At 51.6% G+C, this 17056-nt stretch overlaps 1 protein-coding gene and 1 non-coding gene across 8 annotated transcripts; one reads left to right on the forward strand and one right to left on the reverse strand.

The window, feature by feature from the left end:
- Positions 1 to 845: 845 nt before the first annotated feature.
- On the reverse strand, positions 846 to 10127 carry DNAJB5 (DnaJ heat shock protein family (Hsp40) member B5). 7 transcript variants are annotated; one of them, XM_026013171.2, is made up of 5 exons: positions 9752 to 10127; positions 8761 to 8902; positions 6190 to 6434; positions 2400 to 3001; positions 846 to 2268 (listed from the first exon to the last, which is right to left on the reverse strand). In XM_026013171.2, the coding sequence occupies exons 1-5, from the start codon at positions 9912 to 9914 to the stop codon at positions 2035 to 2037; spliced, it is 1386 nt and encodes a 461-aa protein (XP_025868956.1). In that variant the 5' UTR covers positions 9915 to 10127; the 3' UTR covers positions 846 to 2034. The 7 variants fall into 7 exon arrangements, with proteins under 7 accessions (XP_025868956.1, XP_025868954.1, XP_072584144.1 ...); XM_026013169.2 differs by having other exon boundaries at positions 8761 to 8905; XM_072728043.1 differs by lacking the exon at positions 8761 to 8902 and adding an exon at positions 8962 to 9074 and having other exon boundaries at positions 9752 to 9877.
- A 4471-nt stretch (positions 10128 to 14598) lies between these two features.
- LOC112930897 (U6 spliceosomal RNA) lies at positions 14599 to 14704 on the forward strand. Its single transcript, XR_003237230.1, has one exon. It is a non-coding gene; the product is annotated as a U6 spliceosomal RNA (small nuclear RNA).
- The last annotated feature ends 2352 nt before the right edge of the window (positions 14705 to 17056 follow it).

Raw genomic sequence — 17056 nt, forward strand, 5'->3', positions numbered from 1 at the left:
GGAGGCTAGGCCCAGGTGAAGGCAGAGATGTCTTCATGACATTGTGGACACTGAAGTTTAGGAGGGCATGGTCCTTGTGGGTTTGATCTTGAGGAGGAATCTGGGGCTCAGACATGGAAGAAAGTCAGTACAGGAGGAAGTCCAGGCCCAGGCATAGCCTACAGATGGGCATTTCTATGACTACAGGGCTCCCCCTTACCCTGATCCAAGGAAAGTGGCAAGTGCATCATGCAGTCAGCATGCAGGCCCCAAGGATCAGAGTTGTCTTAGTAGTTCAGAGACAAGGACAGACATCCCCAGAACTTAGTAAGATTTAAGGATTGGTAACAGTGTTCATGCCCTCCAGGGGGCCTGCATCCCCAGCCAGGCCCTGCCAGCATGGCCCCAAGATGCCAAGTACCTCTAACAGCTCTTTCCATTGCCCCATGCTCTGTCTTTGGGGTTGTAGCTCTTCTAGTTAGCCAGAAAGTCCTCCTTCATTCCCTCCTAGGAGGAAAATTTTTCTCCAAGGAAAATTCCAGTCCATGTAGAGAAAATCTATTAGTCCTCATGCTTGCACATCCTTCAAAGAGGATAGTCTGTATTTCTCATAACAAAGGATATTTATTCTTTCTAAATAGATTCGTTTCTTCTAATAGCTGAGTGGTATCTTCTGTCTCTGCTGAGTTTGGGGTTTATGTTTTAGAAATCCCAGGAGCCTAGGCTTAGAGGAAGGAAGGAGTCCAAGTCACCTTATATATTGAGGGACTGCTTGGATTTCTCAGAGGTGACCAGGACCCTGGTGGGAATTGAGTAGTACTTCACACCTGCCCCCATCCCGGGTTCATTGCTCCTGCTCAGATGCCTTATTTTTAAAATACTTTATTTATTTTCCATAATACTGTCATTACAAAAAAATACAAAAAAACTACTATAAAAACATTCAGGGGCTTGTCAAAGTGAGAAAACCTAAAGACCCCACCCCAGGACCTGGCTGAAGCAGTCTTCCCCTAGCTCCTTCACTATTTAACCTTTATACAACTGTGGGAGTGGGGTGGGGTCACCCAGGCATCAATGGGCTGGAAATTCCCCACGCAGCCTCCATGAAGGGTAAGAAATAAGTAGCTTCACATATCACAAAAGTGGGATTTGGAAGTTTGGGGGTGGCTAGGCCCTGAGTTCAGAGATGTGGGGAGAAACCTGTGACCCTGAATCTCTTGGTGGGGAATAGCTGCCACCTGACCCCAAAGCCCTTTCTCTTCCTGATGAAGGCTGGGAGATGGACCCTGCTCCCTCCCTCTCAGCCTTAATACAGAACGCCCTCTTCCCCTCCCTCCACCCTTGCACACTCCCGAGAGCAGCAGGGAGGACAGAACTTTCAGCTCTGTGGGATCTGGGCAGGGGAGCTCTCTGGGAGGCTGCCAAGGGCCCTGTTCACCTTCCTGCCCCAAATGAAAAGTGTCTCGTGCTCAATGGCCCGGTTCATGGGTTACGGACCTTCCCTTCCTTTCTCAACTCCGGAGAGGCGCAGATAGCTCTAGGTGAGTGCTTGTGTGCGTCAATATGTGTGCATTAACCTTAGACACTGTGGACCTAGGGGTGGAGTGGGGGTGGGAAAGCAGTGTCCTTTCTATCTTCTTCCTCCCCCAATAGGAGGAAACTGAAGAGAAGGGAGAGGAGAGGTATTAGCAAAGCTGAGAGGGGAAAGAGGACATGCTATTTACAGGCATGGACAGGAAATCTCTGTATCTTCAAGTAGCACTCAGGTCACTCTCCAGCCACTGGAGTGGGAACTGGATTCAAAGCTAGTGACATGAAAATTAACCCCTGGCCTGGGCTAGGCTCTCCCCACCTCCCACCCACTTCCCCAAGGCAGCCCAGCTCTGAAAGGGGTCAGGGACAGGAACATTTTCCTGAAATCCAGTGGCTTTTTTTTTTTTTTTTCATTTTAGAAAAAGTTGCCAGTGTCCAGTGGACATCAAGCTGGGTGCACATTGGGTGGGGTGAGTGTAGGGGGTATTGCTGTGGAAGACTCTGGGCTGGCTGGGGCAGAGCCTAGGAACAGGGTAGGTGCTGCTTAAGGATCTGTCGTGTCTGTGGTGTTAATCTGTCTGGGAAGCGAACTTTGAACTCGACAATGAGGTCTCCTCGCTGGGTGGGCACTTTGGGGAAGGGAAGGCCCTCCCCACGGAGTCTCTTCACGGTGCCTGGCTTGATGACATCATTGCAGGGTAATGGGATCACCCGGCCATCAATAGTGGGAATGTTCACAGTGCAGCCACACAGCGCCTGGTGAAAATGAGGCAGAGGGAGGAAAAGGTGGGGTAGAGTGGGAAGGGAGGGGAAGATTGACGTGAGGAAAGAATGTCCCCATCATCCCTCCCCTCCCCAACACATACCCAACCCAACCCAGGCCCTACCTCCTTGAGGCTAATCAGGGCACTGTAGAGCACGTTGGTGCCATCTCGACGGAAGTGCGCATGGGGCTTGTCTTTGAGCACAAAGACTATATCAGCAGGGATGTTGTCAGGTGTAGCATCACCCTCTTTGGGGAAAGTGATCTTGGTGCCTTCCTTCCAGCCACGCTTGATGACAATGTGCAAGATCTTGTCCTCTGTGCGCACAGTTCGCCCATCAGGGTTGAGGCGCCGCCTTGTGATCTTCATGCGCTTGGTGGAGCCGTGGTAGATCTCCTCCAGGGACACTCGCAGCTCATGCACCACAGGTGGGTCCTGCACCTTGCGCCGAGGGTACAGTGGTTCTGGGGGTCGCCTTGGACCCCTACTCAGACCATTGAAGCCAAAGCGGCCAAAGGCGCCAAATGGATCCTCATCTTCATCCACATCCATGTCATCTGGGTCAAAGCCACTGAAGGGTCTAGTGGACCGGCTGCTGGCAAAGAAGATATCGAAGGGGTTGGACCCACCAAAGAAGGAGGCAAAGGTGGCGTGGGGGTCCCCATGAAAGGTGTAGTGAAAGGAGCCACTGGAGCCACCTGATGAACCACCGCCGGTCTTCAGGCCTGGAGGGAGGAGAAGTTAGGGACAGTGTGGCTGGTCTTGACCCCACCCCATTCCCCACCCCCTGCCCTCTAGCTCCTAGTTCATGGGCCTTTAACTGCCCTATATAGGGCTGGCCTAATAGAGTAAGAAAAATCTCTGACAAGATTCATTTCTATTCATAATTATATGTTTAATAATAAAGCACAGCATGAGAGTCAAAGAGGCTGAGTTAGCCAATTGGTAGAAAAGCCAAAGTAGTAGAAGACTTGGAGGATAGGACTTCCAGTCCTAGGTCTCCTCCATGAGCCCATGACCCAAAGATGTTTCACAAGGCCTTGAGTGGCTGGCTTGGGATCACATTACAGTCATACATGACTCCCAAATCTTTATTTATCTCCAAAGACACACACAGAGAGAGGCAACTGGACAAGATTTAACTACACAGGAAGCTAGTAAGTGACCTGTTCCAAATAAGGTTGGGATACAGTCCAGGAGGAAGCCCACTCTCATTCTGTTTCTAGTATAGTCCCCCCTTTTCCTGACTCCTACCCAAATGAGAAATCAGGAGGGTCCAGAAAAGCAGGAAAGCTCATTAGCCTGGAGATGAGGAGCTATTTCTTAATTTTTTTGGAAAGATTTTGTTTATTTCTATGAGAGAGAGAGAGAGAGAGAGAGAGAACGCGAGCCCATGAATGGAGGGACAGAGGGAGAGGGATGAGCAGACTCCTTGCTGAGCTTGCTGAGCTAGAAGTCCTATGGCAGGGGGGTGGGGGGGTGCTTGATCCAAGGGTAGGACTGGAGGGGTGGAGGAGACTGGACAAGGGGGCTCCATCTCAGGATCATGACTAGAGCTGAAGTCAGATGCTTAACAAACTGAGCCACCCAGGTGCCCCAAGGAGCTATTTCTCTAGAAAAAGTTTTCAAATGCTTTGTTTCCACACTCAGAGCTCATGGCATTATATACTCCGGGATGCCATTCACACACTGGACAGATGGAGAATACAATGGGAATAGAGCTTCTTGGACTTAAATAACACCAAGCCCTACACCCCATACCTAATGTCAGAGCAACCAAAATGCATGAATGCACTGGCACGTTGCAGGTGGTAGCCCTAGCTGCTCTCTCTCAAGTCAGGTCCTAAGGAGCTCATCAGATTGCTAGAGGCAGCCTTCATCCCCTACCCCCTACCTGCGACCTCCTCCACCAAGCCGACCTCCTCCACCAAGCCAGGAGTGGGGGAATGGGAGTGGTGGTGAGGGGGAGGGGTGTGGGGAGGAGTGAGGGAGGTGTTAACACTGAGAAATTATTTAGAATATGTAGACTCAGGGGTGGGACCCAGACTAAGGGAAGGGACTCTTTTCTTTGAGGCTTTTTATCTAGGATTTCAATTGACCAGGGAAGTCTCGGTCTAAATTGAATTAACCTCTTATTTCCTGGGACCACAAGGATGGATTTGGGTTTCATTAGAGAGGCCAAGTGGCAGGCAGTTCAGAGACTTGTAGCAGCTGCCTTTTCATCCCTCTCCTAAGACTCAGGGTCTGTTTTTTCCTTTTATTGAAGATCTGATTATCAGGTGACTTCAAGAAGCTTGGCAGAGCTCAGGGAAAGAGGGAGGCTGGCCCATAACAACAGGAGGGGGTAACTTCTCTGTAGGGATTCCTGTTGTATCACTACCACCCCCTTTCCCCAGCTGGGAACAACTTGTCCCCAGCCAGGGTTGCATGGAGAGTCTATGTGCACAACCCTTCCAGCTGGCTGTTGGGGAGGGGGCAGGGCAGTGAGAAATAGAGCCCACATTTTCAAGGCTGCTTCTCCTTCCCAGAGCCCTGGGTTTCTCCTTAAGGTTGTGTTGCATTCCTTGGGGACCTCCTGGGATGTAGATCGATGTTAGAACCCAGTGTCTGGGCCTAGGGGCTGAGCTTTGTCCTTCACTTAGGCTTGGTCATGTGGAAGGGGTAAAGTTTCTGGGTAGTTCTCCAGCCAGGGAAGGTGAGGCTAAGTGGAGAACAGAGTGCAATTCCCAGACAGGTCACACGGTGGCATGGTGTCTGCACTGCTTCCCTCTTCCCACCGGTTCAGCTCCCACCCCTCCACTCCAGAGAGAAGAATGTCTTAGCTGAGAGCATACTGGGGATTCCAGCAGATGTCTGTGAGTCTGGGAGTTGGCAAGTCTAGTAGGTGAGCAGGGAAAAGCTGAAGGAACTAGCGGTGCGGAGATTAAGAACAGGGGGTTGGGAGGACTGGGGCATGCAGAGGATAGCGCAGGACACAAAGCAAGGAGGACAGGAAAAGAACACTCTCTTGAGCACCTATCTACTCTGCAGCAGGTCTAGTACATATCTAGTTTTGAGGCTGGAGCGGGAAGACTGAGGAGGAGAATGTGGAAGAAAGGTAGATGCTGCTGGGCAGGAAGGACAGTTCCTCTTAGGAAGGAGAGTCCTCAGCTGTGGCAACGTCTCTTAATATAGCCTGACAGGTGCCTGTGGCTGGCGGGTGGCAGGCGGCCCTGAGGGGCAGGCCCAGAATTAGCAGCTACATCATGCCTGTGGGATGTACTGGGAGGGGCCACCCTCTCAGAGGCTTTATTTGGGCCTTTCCTGCCACCCTGTGCATGGCCACCAGCTACCTCAGGGAGGGGGGCAAGATGCCAGCAGCGGTTCCTTCTGTCCTTGGATCCCTGCCACTTCCTCAGGAGGCAGACTCCCCCTCTGTTCTGCCTGCCGGTCTGAAGTGGGCAGGGAAGGGGAAGATCATCTCTGTCTCCCAGAGCTCCAGTGGTTAATTCCCAGGCTGCTTAAGGGCCAAACTTTTATGCTGATGAATGTAAATGCTCTGTCCTCAGACAGCCAAGCCACAAGCTCCTTTTGCCTAACCTTCCCCATCAGCCAATGAAGCAGCAGGGACTTCAGGCTGGACTAATAAGGCTGGGAGGGAAAGTTGGGAGGGGGAAGGCCTCCAGTTCTGACTTCAGATGTCTCTAAGGCTTGAATTTGAGGAGAGAGAGGGGCAGAGAGAAGCAGGGGTAACTATGGTAAGCCAAGGCTGGGTAGTGGGTGGTCTCTTCTCTCCTCTGGGTGTAGGCGCTGAGAACACTTGCCTCCCCTCACCCCCTACTCAGCCTCCAGTTGCCTGCTCTGAGAACTGGGCCACCCGGCACCCCAGACAAGGACAGGGGTCCAGTATCAGGCTGGAGCACTGCCCTCTTACCTTCCTCCCCATACTGGTCATACAGGCCCCGTTTCTTAGGGTCACTCAGCACATCATAGGCTTCTGCAATCTCCTTAAACTTCTCCTCAGCATTGGGTTCTTTGTTCTTGTCTGGATGGTACTTCAAGGCCATCTTCCGATAGGCTTTCTTGATCTCATCCTCGTTGGCTCCCGATGGGATCCCAAGAATCTTGTAATAATCCTTTCCCATTACAGCCACTGGACCGGCACTTGTCTCCTTGTTTCTGAAAGAAACCCAGGGCCAGTCCTTGAATTCCCTGTTCCCTCCTGACCCAGCCCTGCTCCTGATGATCCTGCAATCCCTAAGTGACTCACTGTGATTTTCAGCAGGTCATGCCTGTTCTGTAGGCCTCTGTCTCCCCATCAATGAAATGAAAGGTTTGGACTAGATGATCTCTTCCAGCTCTGACATTCTAGGATTCTGTGAATCTTTTGTCAGCTCCTGGATTTTCCCAGCAGGAAACTGGGGGCTGTGGCCTCCTGGGGGCTAGGCTAAGGCCCAGTTCCTGGGGCCAGGCTGAGGACCCCTGAGAGCCCTGCTGCATGAAGTGGCACCATGGACTGACAGGCCCACACATAGAAGCTGGCAGAGATCAGTGTGCTGGGTGATGTCACCTGAGCGTCGTGGTCTTTTACGCCATGCCTCAGGCATGATGCCCAGACTAAGGGCAGCTGGGGCAGTGGCCCAAGACTAGGGACAGGTCTGGGTCTTTAGCCAGCTGTCCTGGCCAGCCAGGCTGAGTCAGGGTGTTGGTGCCTGGAGTTCTCTCTGCTAGTGAAGACCCCAGGTCTCCTTATTCCTGCTCCCCAGACTCTGCTAAGCCTCACGTGTGACTCAGACCAGGGGATGACTCACAGCCTTTGGAAAGTGCTGTTTCTAACTCCCTCATTAGTAGGGGGCGACACTGTCCTTTTTCCAAACAGGGCAACAGTTCCCTTTACTCACTTCCCACCATCTACACATGTGTGTGTACGAAGACATATCTATGCCTTCTGAACACTAGTATTAGTGAAAAAAAGCATCCTGGGCACAGGGTCTTTCTTAATCTTAGTTGTTAGAACAATTAGGCACTAGTCAACATTTCCTTCATACCTTCCCTACCAGTCCCTCCTGCTCACCTGTCGGGTGGTTAGGATCTGGCCCAGGGCCAGATCCACACTCCTCTGATACAGTTCTTTCTAAGCTGGATGCAGGGGCATTTGTTTTGTGGGGGAGAAGCATAGGGTCCTAATTCTTCCATGCCAATCTCTTCACCACTGCCTCTGTGGTGGGTATGAAGGGAAGGGGACTTTCCTGTAGTTGGGCTATTTGGGGAGATGGCCAGAAGCCATCCTCTAGCCCTTCAGAGGCTTAGCCAACCCCTACCAAAGCCCAGAAAAACCAGAGTCTTTCTAGCAATGTCCTGGGCTGGCAGCCACAGCTGAGGCCTGCTTTCCTGCCTCTGACTGTGAGGTGTGCAGGGTTTCCCAGCAGGAGTGGGGGATGTCATGGGGAAGGGGAGGCTGTAGGGCCCCAGGAAGACAGAGACAATGGCCTTAGCTGCTGCCCCCACAGGGCCTGTTGCAGGTGGCTTAGTTGACTCATGGTTCTGGGAGTCACCTCGCTCTGATGAAGAGAAGGCTCCATAAAGGCAGGTCCTCCCCCTTCTCCCCCTACCAGCATGTCACGCCTGGTGGGGGAAGCTGGGGTTGGAAAAGTGAGAGAAGAGCATCTGGGGGTGGGCAGCCATTTTCGGAAGCAACGGTAAAAGCCGTCTGAGAGGGAACTGGGGGTGGTCTGCCATTTCTGCCTCGGCCCACACCGTCTCCCCCCACCCCAGGGCTGGGAAGGAACCCTGGTATACCATGAAGGTGCCCCCAGAGAACCACAGCAGCTTCTAGGCAGAGGGCAAGCAGAACAGCTTGCCAGTGCTCCCAGCATCCTCCTGCTGTCCCTGTGTTACCCTCCTGTCAGGCCAGCTTCCTTCCTGGCACTCACCTGATAACCGTTCTATATCTACAATTCCCTTGTCTCCACAGACAGGGCAAGCTCTTTCAGGAATTGCCTTTTCCCTCCTCCTCTCCTCCCTCTCTCCCTCCCTCCCCATACCCACAAGCCACGTGTTGGAATGACAAAGGAGCCCCATGGCATGGCACTGCCTTGGATGGAGAAGAACATTAACATGTCGAGGCAGGAATGGAAAATGCGAAATAGCAAGAAGGCCTGTAAAGGGAGGGGGATGGTTGACACAGAAAATGAAGTACTGGTGGAAGGGACAAGGGATGACAGATGGAGACGGCTGAGGTGGAAAATGGGTTACCGATGGATTGAAAGAGATGCAGAGAGTTGAAATAATGATGTTTGTGGGAAATGGATGGATGCCTGAAGGGTTTGGTATGGGAACTGAATGACGGGTACAGTTCATTCAAAGGTAAGGGTGAGGTGGAAGGGGGGGGCTCTCACATGTAATGGGGATGAGATGAGGATGACATGGTAGGCAATGGAGGGGATGTGATGTGGAGGATGGGACGGTGGTGGGGATATGAGTGCCCTTCTCCAGAGGGACTTACCGGAACTTTACAAACCCATTCAGCGTCCACGCTCGAAGTTTTAAGGGCTCCAGCTGAATTTTAAACATCAAGCTGGCTAAGAAGTCTTCTCCCCAGAAGTGTGGGAAGCTCCGGAAAGCTCCTCGGGCCTGTAGTGGGGGTGCTGCTGGGGATGGGCAGGAGAGCACTGTGCGCTTAAACATGCCCAGCCCAGCCCCTCACCTCTGATCGCTCCACTGGAGCCTGCTTGGAAAGCTGCAGCTCTGGAGGCCACCTCCTCAGGTTGTCAGAGGCACTTGCCCAGCAAGGCCTGTCCGGTGCAACAGGAGCTAGACCTGATCCCCAGGTGTGGAGAGTGAAGGAATAGGGTCCAGCGGCCACCTGCTCTCAGGTGCAGCAATGTCTGTATGAATGGCTGTATGGCAGTGTGACAGTAAAGCTGGCAGTGGCAAGCGTGTGCTTGCGAGTGGCAGCCTGTGTACCTGTGACAGGTGTGACTGTGAGAGCCTGAGAGGCAGTGAGTTCCTCTCGCGTCTCTCTCTCTCCGGGGAGGATCCGACCCCAATCCCCAAGAACCTACTCAATGAAGTCACTGACCCGGAGTCTCCTCCCTCGCAGATGGGCGGGGAGGGGCGGGGCAGAGCCGAGCTGCCCGGGACAAAAGGCGCGGCGAGGAGAGGAGGGAAAGGGAGGGGAGGGGGCTCGGGCGGGGGAGGGTGGTCGGTGATGTCACCGGCGCTGACGGGCTGGGCTGGCTCAGAAACGCCTCCGCCCGCGGAACCCAATCCGACCCGACCCGGCCCGACCCTCCCCCAGCTCAGGCGCTGGCTGCCCTGTTAGAGGGTCGCAGACCTCGAGCACCTTGCAGACCCCAGTCCCCGCACCACCGCGGCACAAGGAACGGTGGGCCTCCAGTGCCCCGCCGCCTCCCCGGTCTCCCCCACCCCCTGCACCAGGACCCCCGGCTTCGCGACGCCCCCGCGCCCCCTGGGTCCTGGCTCGGTGCCCTCACCAGTGAGGAGCTGCGGGCGCCACCGCGGTCCGTCACACAGCCGCTGCCCCCTCCCCTGGCTCCGGCTCCGCCGCCTCCACTCGGGACAGGAGTCGCCTGCCCGCCGGCCGCAGACAGCGGGCCGGGGAACCCGCCCCCACGGCTCCGCCTCCGCGCCACCCATTGCGCGCTCTGCCCGTCACTCAGCTCAGCGTCCTCTGTAATTGGACAGCCTTCAACGAGTGCCTTGGTGATAGCCGCCCATTCTCCGCCCCCGTCACCCGGCCACACGCGCACACATTCCGGCAGCGATTGGTGTCGGTCTGATTGGTGCACCTGGGGATCAGTCAACCACACCTCTTCGCTAGCTCGTCGCGTCATTGGTGAGAGGGACAGAGGGCGGCAACGCTACGCGCCCTTTGATTTTATTGGTTGGTCTGTGGGGCTCAGACCCGAGACTGGGGGCAACTATATTAGTCCAATCTCGGGTTTGAGAAGGTGGGACGTACTGGCCACCGCTCGAATCCCGGGAGAATCTTCTGGAACCTGTGTAACGTCAAAGGCAGCCTTAAAGGAAAACTGCCTACCAGTTGGCGGTGACTCTGGGCATTCTTTCCTTTCTCCACGTAGGAGGGTCGGGGAGAGAATAGTGCCCTTTGGGAGGTGTTAGTCCCTCGACCAGGGTCAGAAGGCCACCCCCTACTTACCTGCCTTCCATCGGAGCCGTGGGTCGACCTCCACTAGACCTGATTCGGCTTTACCTTATCTTGACCCGGAATTGACCTGAGGTGACCTAACAAAACAGACCCCACTAGACATGCAGAATTTAAGCACCTTTCCGCTTTCTCCTTTGTAACCTGGTACTTCTCCCCAGGGTTAGCACGTCCTAATTCCCTTTGTGAGTCTCCTCTTCGTGTCGGTATAATCCCCTCATCCCAGCTCCCTTGTGAGCAGCCCCTCCGAAGGAACCCCCACAATCCTCATTAATGTTCTCTCTGTAACCCTTCATCCTACTTCCCCCTTGATTTCCCAAATGTTAGCCCACCCTCTCTTCCCCATCTTCGTAGCTGGGTCTGATCTTCTGCCTACTCCCCTCCCCCATCTTCTGTCTTTTTTTTCTTAATCTGTTATCTATTCCTATGGTCTCCCCTATGCTAACTGCCCCCTTTAACCCTTCATCTCAGGTCCACATGATTTCCTTAACACACTCAGAATGTCCTATCTCCAAGTCCCAACCCCCTCTCTCCCCTATTAAATCTCAGCCCCAGTGTCCCCGTTGTTCAGAGCAGGCAGGGCTGCGGAGGCGGTAGCCAGCGGAAGCCGACGCTTGAGCAGACACGGTGCCTGGCGCCCACGTCACTGTCTCCCAGGCCCATCTGTGCTACAGGGAACGGGGGTGTGGAGGGGGTTATCCGGGGGTGAGGAGGAAGAAGGAGTTCTTGGGGGGGTTTGAGGACAAAGGAAGGGCCAGGGCAGAAACTCTCACCTCTCTTTCTTTGCCATTTCCCAGAAACAGTTTGGACATCCATGAGATCATGCAATCTGGATAGATCTGGAAACTGAGGCTTGGCAGACATCAGTATCTCGGCCTCAGAGCAGAGGAGAGCAGGACAGAGATCTAGGGGTTCCTGAGGTCAGGCCTGCATGTTCTCCATTATCTGCCTTCTTTCTAGTACTCACTGACGGGATCCCAAGTGTAAAGGGGTGTGAACTGTGAAGTGAGGAAAGGATGTGGGGTAAGGAGAGGATGAAGAAAAGGTGGGATGAGGTAAGTGAGGAGAGGAGGAAGGAAGATGGGGTGAGGGGGTGGGAAGAAGAGGGGAGGGGAGAGAGAGTAGGAGGTAAGGAGGAGGTTTGAGAAGGGTGGGAGAAGTGGGGGAACAAAGACTAGAAGGGAAGGGAGATGGGATGATGAGGGAGTGGAATATTAGTGTGACATGGAGATGGCCACGGTAGGATGAATGGGCCCAGGACAAGTGCTAGCTACTTGGATCTGGGGGATCTCACTCTGCCACCTCCAGACTGATGGGGGCCTGGGCTGTGGGTGGCTCTACTTCTTCCTATTTCAGTTCTGTCTATTTTGCCTCCTCCAGCCTTGCCTGTGCCAACACGGAGGCAGGGGATTTAGTCACTGGCCCTTACCTGGTCCCTGCTGATGCTGTATTGTGGGCTTAGGCCTTGGGGGGTGGCGTGCAGGGCCAGCCTTCAGGTGCTGATAGCATGGATTCCATTGTCTGCTGGGTTGTCTATTGCCACCCTGTGTCATGTTGCCCTGGGTGGGTTAGGAAGCAGAGTGTGGTTAGGAAGCAGGTGTGCACAGTGTGGCATAGGTGTAAGAATGTAGGCTCTGTTGACCTAGTGAGATTACTTGCCAAATCTCTGCCTCATATCTTTCTTTGTATCATAGGTACAGCTCTGTACCTCATAGAGTTGTTGTAAGGGTTAATTAAGGTATCACATGCAATGAACCTAGTTTTGAGCTTGGTATGTAGTTACTGCTTGGCAAAGTTAACCATTATTCTGTGTGTTCACAGATATCTGGATGTGTGAGTGCATCTGATGTTCAAGTCTGGGAATTATTTGTACTGTTACATCTGTAATATGATTTGGAAGTGAGAGTGTATCTGTGTGATATTTTTGTGTGGTAGTATGTCTGATTCTGTATTATTTGTTGTATATGTGATTTTTGTGTTAGTATACATGTGTGATTAAATGACTGTGTAGGTCTGTGTCTATGTGATGAACAGCTTCATGGATGTTGACATGTTGACTGCCAGTGTGTGCATGAATCTGTGATCCTGTAAGTTCTGAACACCTGCGTTCCCCTCCCTTCCTATAGAGACGTCATAACCCTAGGTGTCCCTCATTTTCTCACCCTGAGAGAACCGGAACCCGGGGGCAGGGGTAGGGGTGGGTGCCAGTGAGGAGGTGTTTAGACAGGAGCACATGTTCCCTCCCAGACTGTGTATGGGAGGGGGAGCCCCCTATCTTGCACATATCCTGAAGTCTCCAGAGGAAGTGCTCCCCCCCCAAGCCCATTCTTAGTTCTCTGACTTGTTGCCATGGCAGCAGTTGCCAGGGGCTCCCACGGTTGCTAAGATCTGGGTGTGGGAGGCTGGTAGGCCCTGTTGCCAGTGGAAACAGAGAAGGGGAGGGGAGACTACTCCCACAGCCACCAGCTCTCTGCAGTGACAGGACTGGTCCTTGGACCTCTCCTGTTCCCAAATTGTACCTATGACTTGTATGTGGCAATACTATTGTTGGGGTGGGGGAAGCTTTGACAGGAAGTTCCAGCTAGAATACAGGGTTCCACCTTCTGAGGAGACACTATGGCTCAAGCTTGCCCATTACCATCTTTAGGTTGGGAGGCCCTTAGAAATTACTACTTCATTCTGTCCCCCAACCCTTATACTTCTCCTGTAGCGATGTCTCTGCTTGAGTTCTCCGTGGCTGGTGCTTATTACCTGATGTTTCCATCTAGTACAGGAATGTTACAGGGACCCTGAATGCAGACTGACTCCTTCCTGAGGAGTCACCTCGATACATACTTCAGGCTGGCACTTGGACCCAGAATTCGGTTCCACTCTGGGTACCAACTTTGACCTCAGCCTGAGACACTAACCTTGGCCTTAGTCCTAGACCAGACAGTTCCCCAAACTCAGCCTTAGCCTAAGCCCTTCTAGACATGGATGAGCCCTAATATTACTTGAATTCAACTAAAGATTCAGTTCTGATCCTGTCTGCTGACTGGACACTGACCACAGTACTCCCTTGTACTCACCTTGTTCTAAACCTCCACTGGCCAGTACCCTAGGTGTTCAAAGGGGTTATTTCTTGCCTTGGAAGTGAGAAGATAGTGCTAGAAATGACCAGCAGAGGGCGTGCAACATCAGGTTCTAGAGGCAAGCTTTCCAGAGCTCATCTGGGAAGTTATCAGGTGTCTTGGGACCTTGGCTCTTTTCTCTCAGATCAGGACCTAGAGCCAGAGGCACAACAGTCAGTCTATGAGGTAGAACTAAAGACATTAAGTTTTCCGACCCAGTTATTCTACTGTTTTGTGGTCATGTGGGTCTGTACAATCTTGAATCTGCCTCTAGCTCAGCTGGGCTCAAGGCTGGGCAGGCACTAGAAGGTGCTTAACCATTTACAGGCATCACAGATCTCAAGAGGACTGTATACCTGATAAGGCATCCCATTCTCAACTCAGCATTTGTGTCATATGCTTATACAGCTTCACTACCTTCCCTGGAATCCAGTTAACTTTTGGTCCTATTGAGCAAAAATCTGCCTCTCCTCCACCTTTGGTCTTAACTTTGTCCTTGAGGTCACATTGGCCTCATCAGTCCCATCTGTCAGACATCAGTCATCTGCATACCTCAAGTCTGCTCCTCTCTAGAGTGAGACACTTCTCAGGCCTTCATGGGTTCCTCCTCTGCCTTTTTCCATTCTAGCCCCTAAGACCATGCTCCTTTGGCTGGATTTCAGTTCATGGTGCCTGGCTTTGATTAGCTTTTTTTCAGGAGTGCTGGTGCAGTGTGCAAATGAGCCAGCCTGCCTCTCTCATCTGACTCTGAACTTCTTCCTACATAGCCTCATGTTACATCAGTTTTTTGGTAGCTACCTCATACTGTTTCTCCATATCAAATGAAGACTATACCCTCCTCTTCCTGAGCTGCTGGATCCATCTTCCCATTTGTACAACTGCCCAAATGTTACGATTTTGAAAGGAGTGTTCTCTTTATTTTAAAAACAAAGATACTTGAAATAAAACAAACGTTTTTGCAATACCTTCTGCATTTTAGAACAATCCTTGGGCTTGGAAATCTCTGCATTTGTATTTACTTAAAGGTGGGACAGGAGGGACTGAAGTGCTTGCTTTGCAGCACATATGCTAAAATTGGAACCATATAGAGAAGATTAGCATGGCCCCTGCACAAGGATGACATGCAAATTCATGAAGCATTCCATATTTTGGTTTTGATGAATGTTAAAATGTAATAATGTAAAGTGAATGTATATATGAATAAATTAGTATATTACCAAAAAAAGAAAAGAGAGACCGAAGATCCCCAGCTGTCTCAGTGACTTCAGCACTGTGGACAGAGACCATTGGTGGTACCCCGGCTATGCCTGTGATTGTGGGTGGGTGGAAGATGATACACACACAGCTTTTAGATATCTAGGGGCCAGAAATCCTTGCTGCTCACTTAGTGCCTTATAGTGTATAAAGCTCTTTCCTCTTACCAAACTCACTCTGTCCTCACACAGCTATCAGCCCAGGACACAGGAGAGGAATGGTTTCCCTGACTTTTACAGAGAAGGAAACTGAGGTTCAGCAAGGTCAAGCTCCAAGCAACCCTTTGGATGAGGTGGGAAAGAGAACACGATTCCATGTTTAGCAAATTTAGCCGCTACTCTTTCCCCTTTAAGGAATGGCTTACTCTAGAGATAAGAGGAATGCATTTCAGGGGATCCCTGGGTGGCTCAGCAGTTTGGCGCCTGCCTTTGGCCCAGGGCACAATCCTGGAGTCCCGGGATTGAGTCCTGCATCGGGGTCCCTGCATGGAGCCTGCTTCTCCCTCTGCCTCTCTCTATGTCTATCATGAATAAATAAATAAATCTTAAAAAAAAAAAAAAAAAAAAGAGGAATGCATTTCAGCCAAAGCAGGGCAGGATGAGTGGAAGTTTGTGTGGAACTGAGGCTCCAGCCAGCCCTGGGAACAAGTGGCAGGAGGAAGAACAGTCCTAAAAGGATCTAAAGTCCATCAGGGGATCCCTGGGTGGCGCAGCGGTTTGGTGCCTGCTTTTGGCCCAGGGTGCAATCCTGGAGACCTGGGATTGAATCCCACGTCGGGCTCCCGGTGCATGGAGCCTGCTTCTCCCTCTGCCTGTGTCTCTGCCTCTCTCTCTCTCACTGTGTGCCTATCATAAAAAAAAAAAAAAAAAAGATAAAATGAAGTCCATCAGGATTGCCAGACTGAGGATGGGGAAACCTTGCTTTTGGATTAGGCTCCAAAGAGGCCCAGCTCTTATGTCTCTTTTTCTGTCCTTATGCTCTTCACTGAGCTTGGAGAAGGGACCCTTACGATCTTAAGCTGCCTCTGAGCCTGATGGACCTCCATTTGAAAATTCCAGGGAAGAAAAGTATGGGAGCAGTGTGAGTGAATGGGTGAGTTGTGTAGGTTGTAAGAAATCCTGTGACATGGCTACAGGACTGGTTGCTTATGTGCCTGTTCCCAGGGTGGAAAGAGGATATGCTAGACCACACAGTAGCTGTTTCCTTGAGATGTCCCTGACAGGCAGCACAATAAAGTGGTTAAGAACATGGGCACTGAAGGCAGTCTACCTGGTTCCCCTGCTTCCTATAGGACTGTGTAGCCTTGAGAAACTCTCAGCCTCTGTTCTTCACTTTTCTCATCTGTAATACAAACCTCAGGGTTGTTTTGAAGATGATTTTATTTATTTTTTTTTTGAAGATGATTTTATATAAAGCATTTAGAACTGCCCAGTGCATAGTAAGTGCTCAAAAATATTAGCAATGATTTGTATTTGGCCCCTACGGTTTAGAGGTAAAAGTATATGCCTCTGATCCACACTCTAGAGATGCTTTCTTTGCCTATAGGTACTGGCTCTGTTCTTATCAGGTAAAAGAAATGAGACTTCGCAGTCCTCTGAAAGCTTCTCTTTTAAAAAAGATTTATTTACTCATGAGAGACAGAGGCAGAGACATAGGCAGAGGCAGAAGTGGGCTCCCTGCAGGGAGCCCGATGTGGGACTTGATCCCTGACCACCCCCTAAGCCAAAAGCAGACGCTGAGCTGCTGAGCCACCCAGGCGTCCTTGAAAGCTTCTCTTGACCTTAGTTTACCCAACTCTATAATATCACATTAAAACACTGCAAAAATGGGGAGAAAATCTTCTACCAAGAAGGACTCAGAAGACGAACAGAAAACAGACAGCTAGCTTCCTTTGTCACCCAGCAGGAACTGGGAAAAGAAATGTGTCTAAAACTGGCCCGTGGTGGTAGTGGTGGAATACACTGCAGATAGGCTTGGAGGCCTTAACTATTCCTCAGTTTCTCAGAAGATTCCGGCTTCTCTTCTGTGCTTTCATTTTCCCTCTGTGTCCATGGTGGAGCCCCTGCCTCCTCCCAACCCATCACTTGATTCTTGGGAAGGTCAGCACCAGTAAAGCTCCAGAAAGAGAGCCACAGCATATTGTATTCTTCCTGGAGGCCACAGTAGCTCCTTAGACTCAGGAATTGGCTAATGATAGGGAAACAAGAAACTCAGCAGGTGCCTGAATAACAGGAAGCAGGAAGCCAAAA

Source organism: Vulpes vulpes, chromosome 12, assembly GCF_048418805.1.
Source record: "Vulpes vulpes isolate BD-2025 chromosome 12, VulVul3, whole genome shotgun sequence".
NCBI classification, from domain to species: Eukaryota; Metazoa; Chordata; class Mammalia; order Carnivora; family Canidae; genus Vulpes; species Vulpes vulpes.

Coding starts and splice junctions, on each gene's coding strand:
- DNAJB5 (XM_026013169.2), bottom strand. CDS start 9,914: ATGGGTGGCGCGGAGGCGGAGCCGTGGGGGCGGGTTCCCCGGCCCGCT. Junction 6,435..8,760: donor AATGGGTTTGTAAAGTTCCG/GTAAGTCCCTCT, acceptor GGTTTCTTTCAG/AAACAAGGAGACAAGTGCCG. Junction 2,269..2,399: donor CCCTGATTAGCCTCAAGGAG/GTAGGGCCTGGG, acceptor CATTTTCACCAG/GCGCTGTGTGGCTGCACTGT.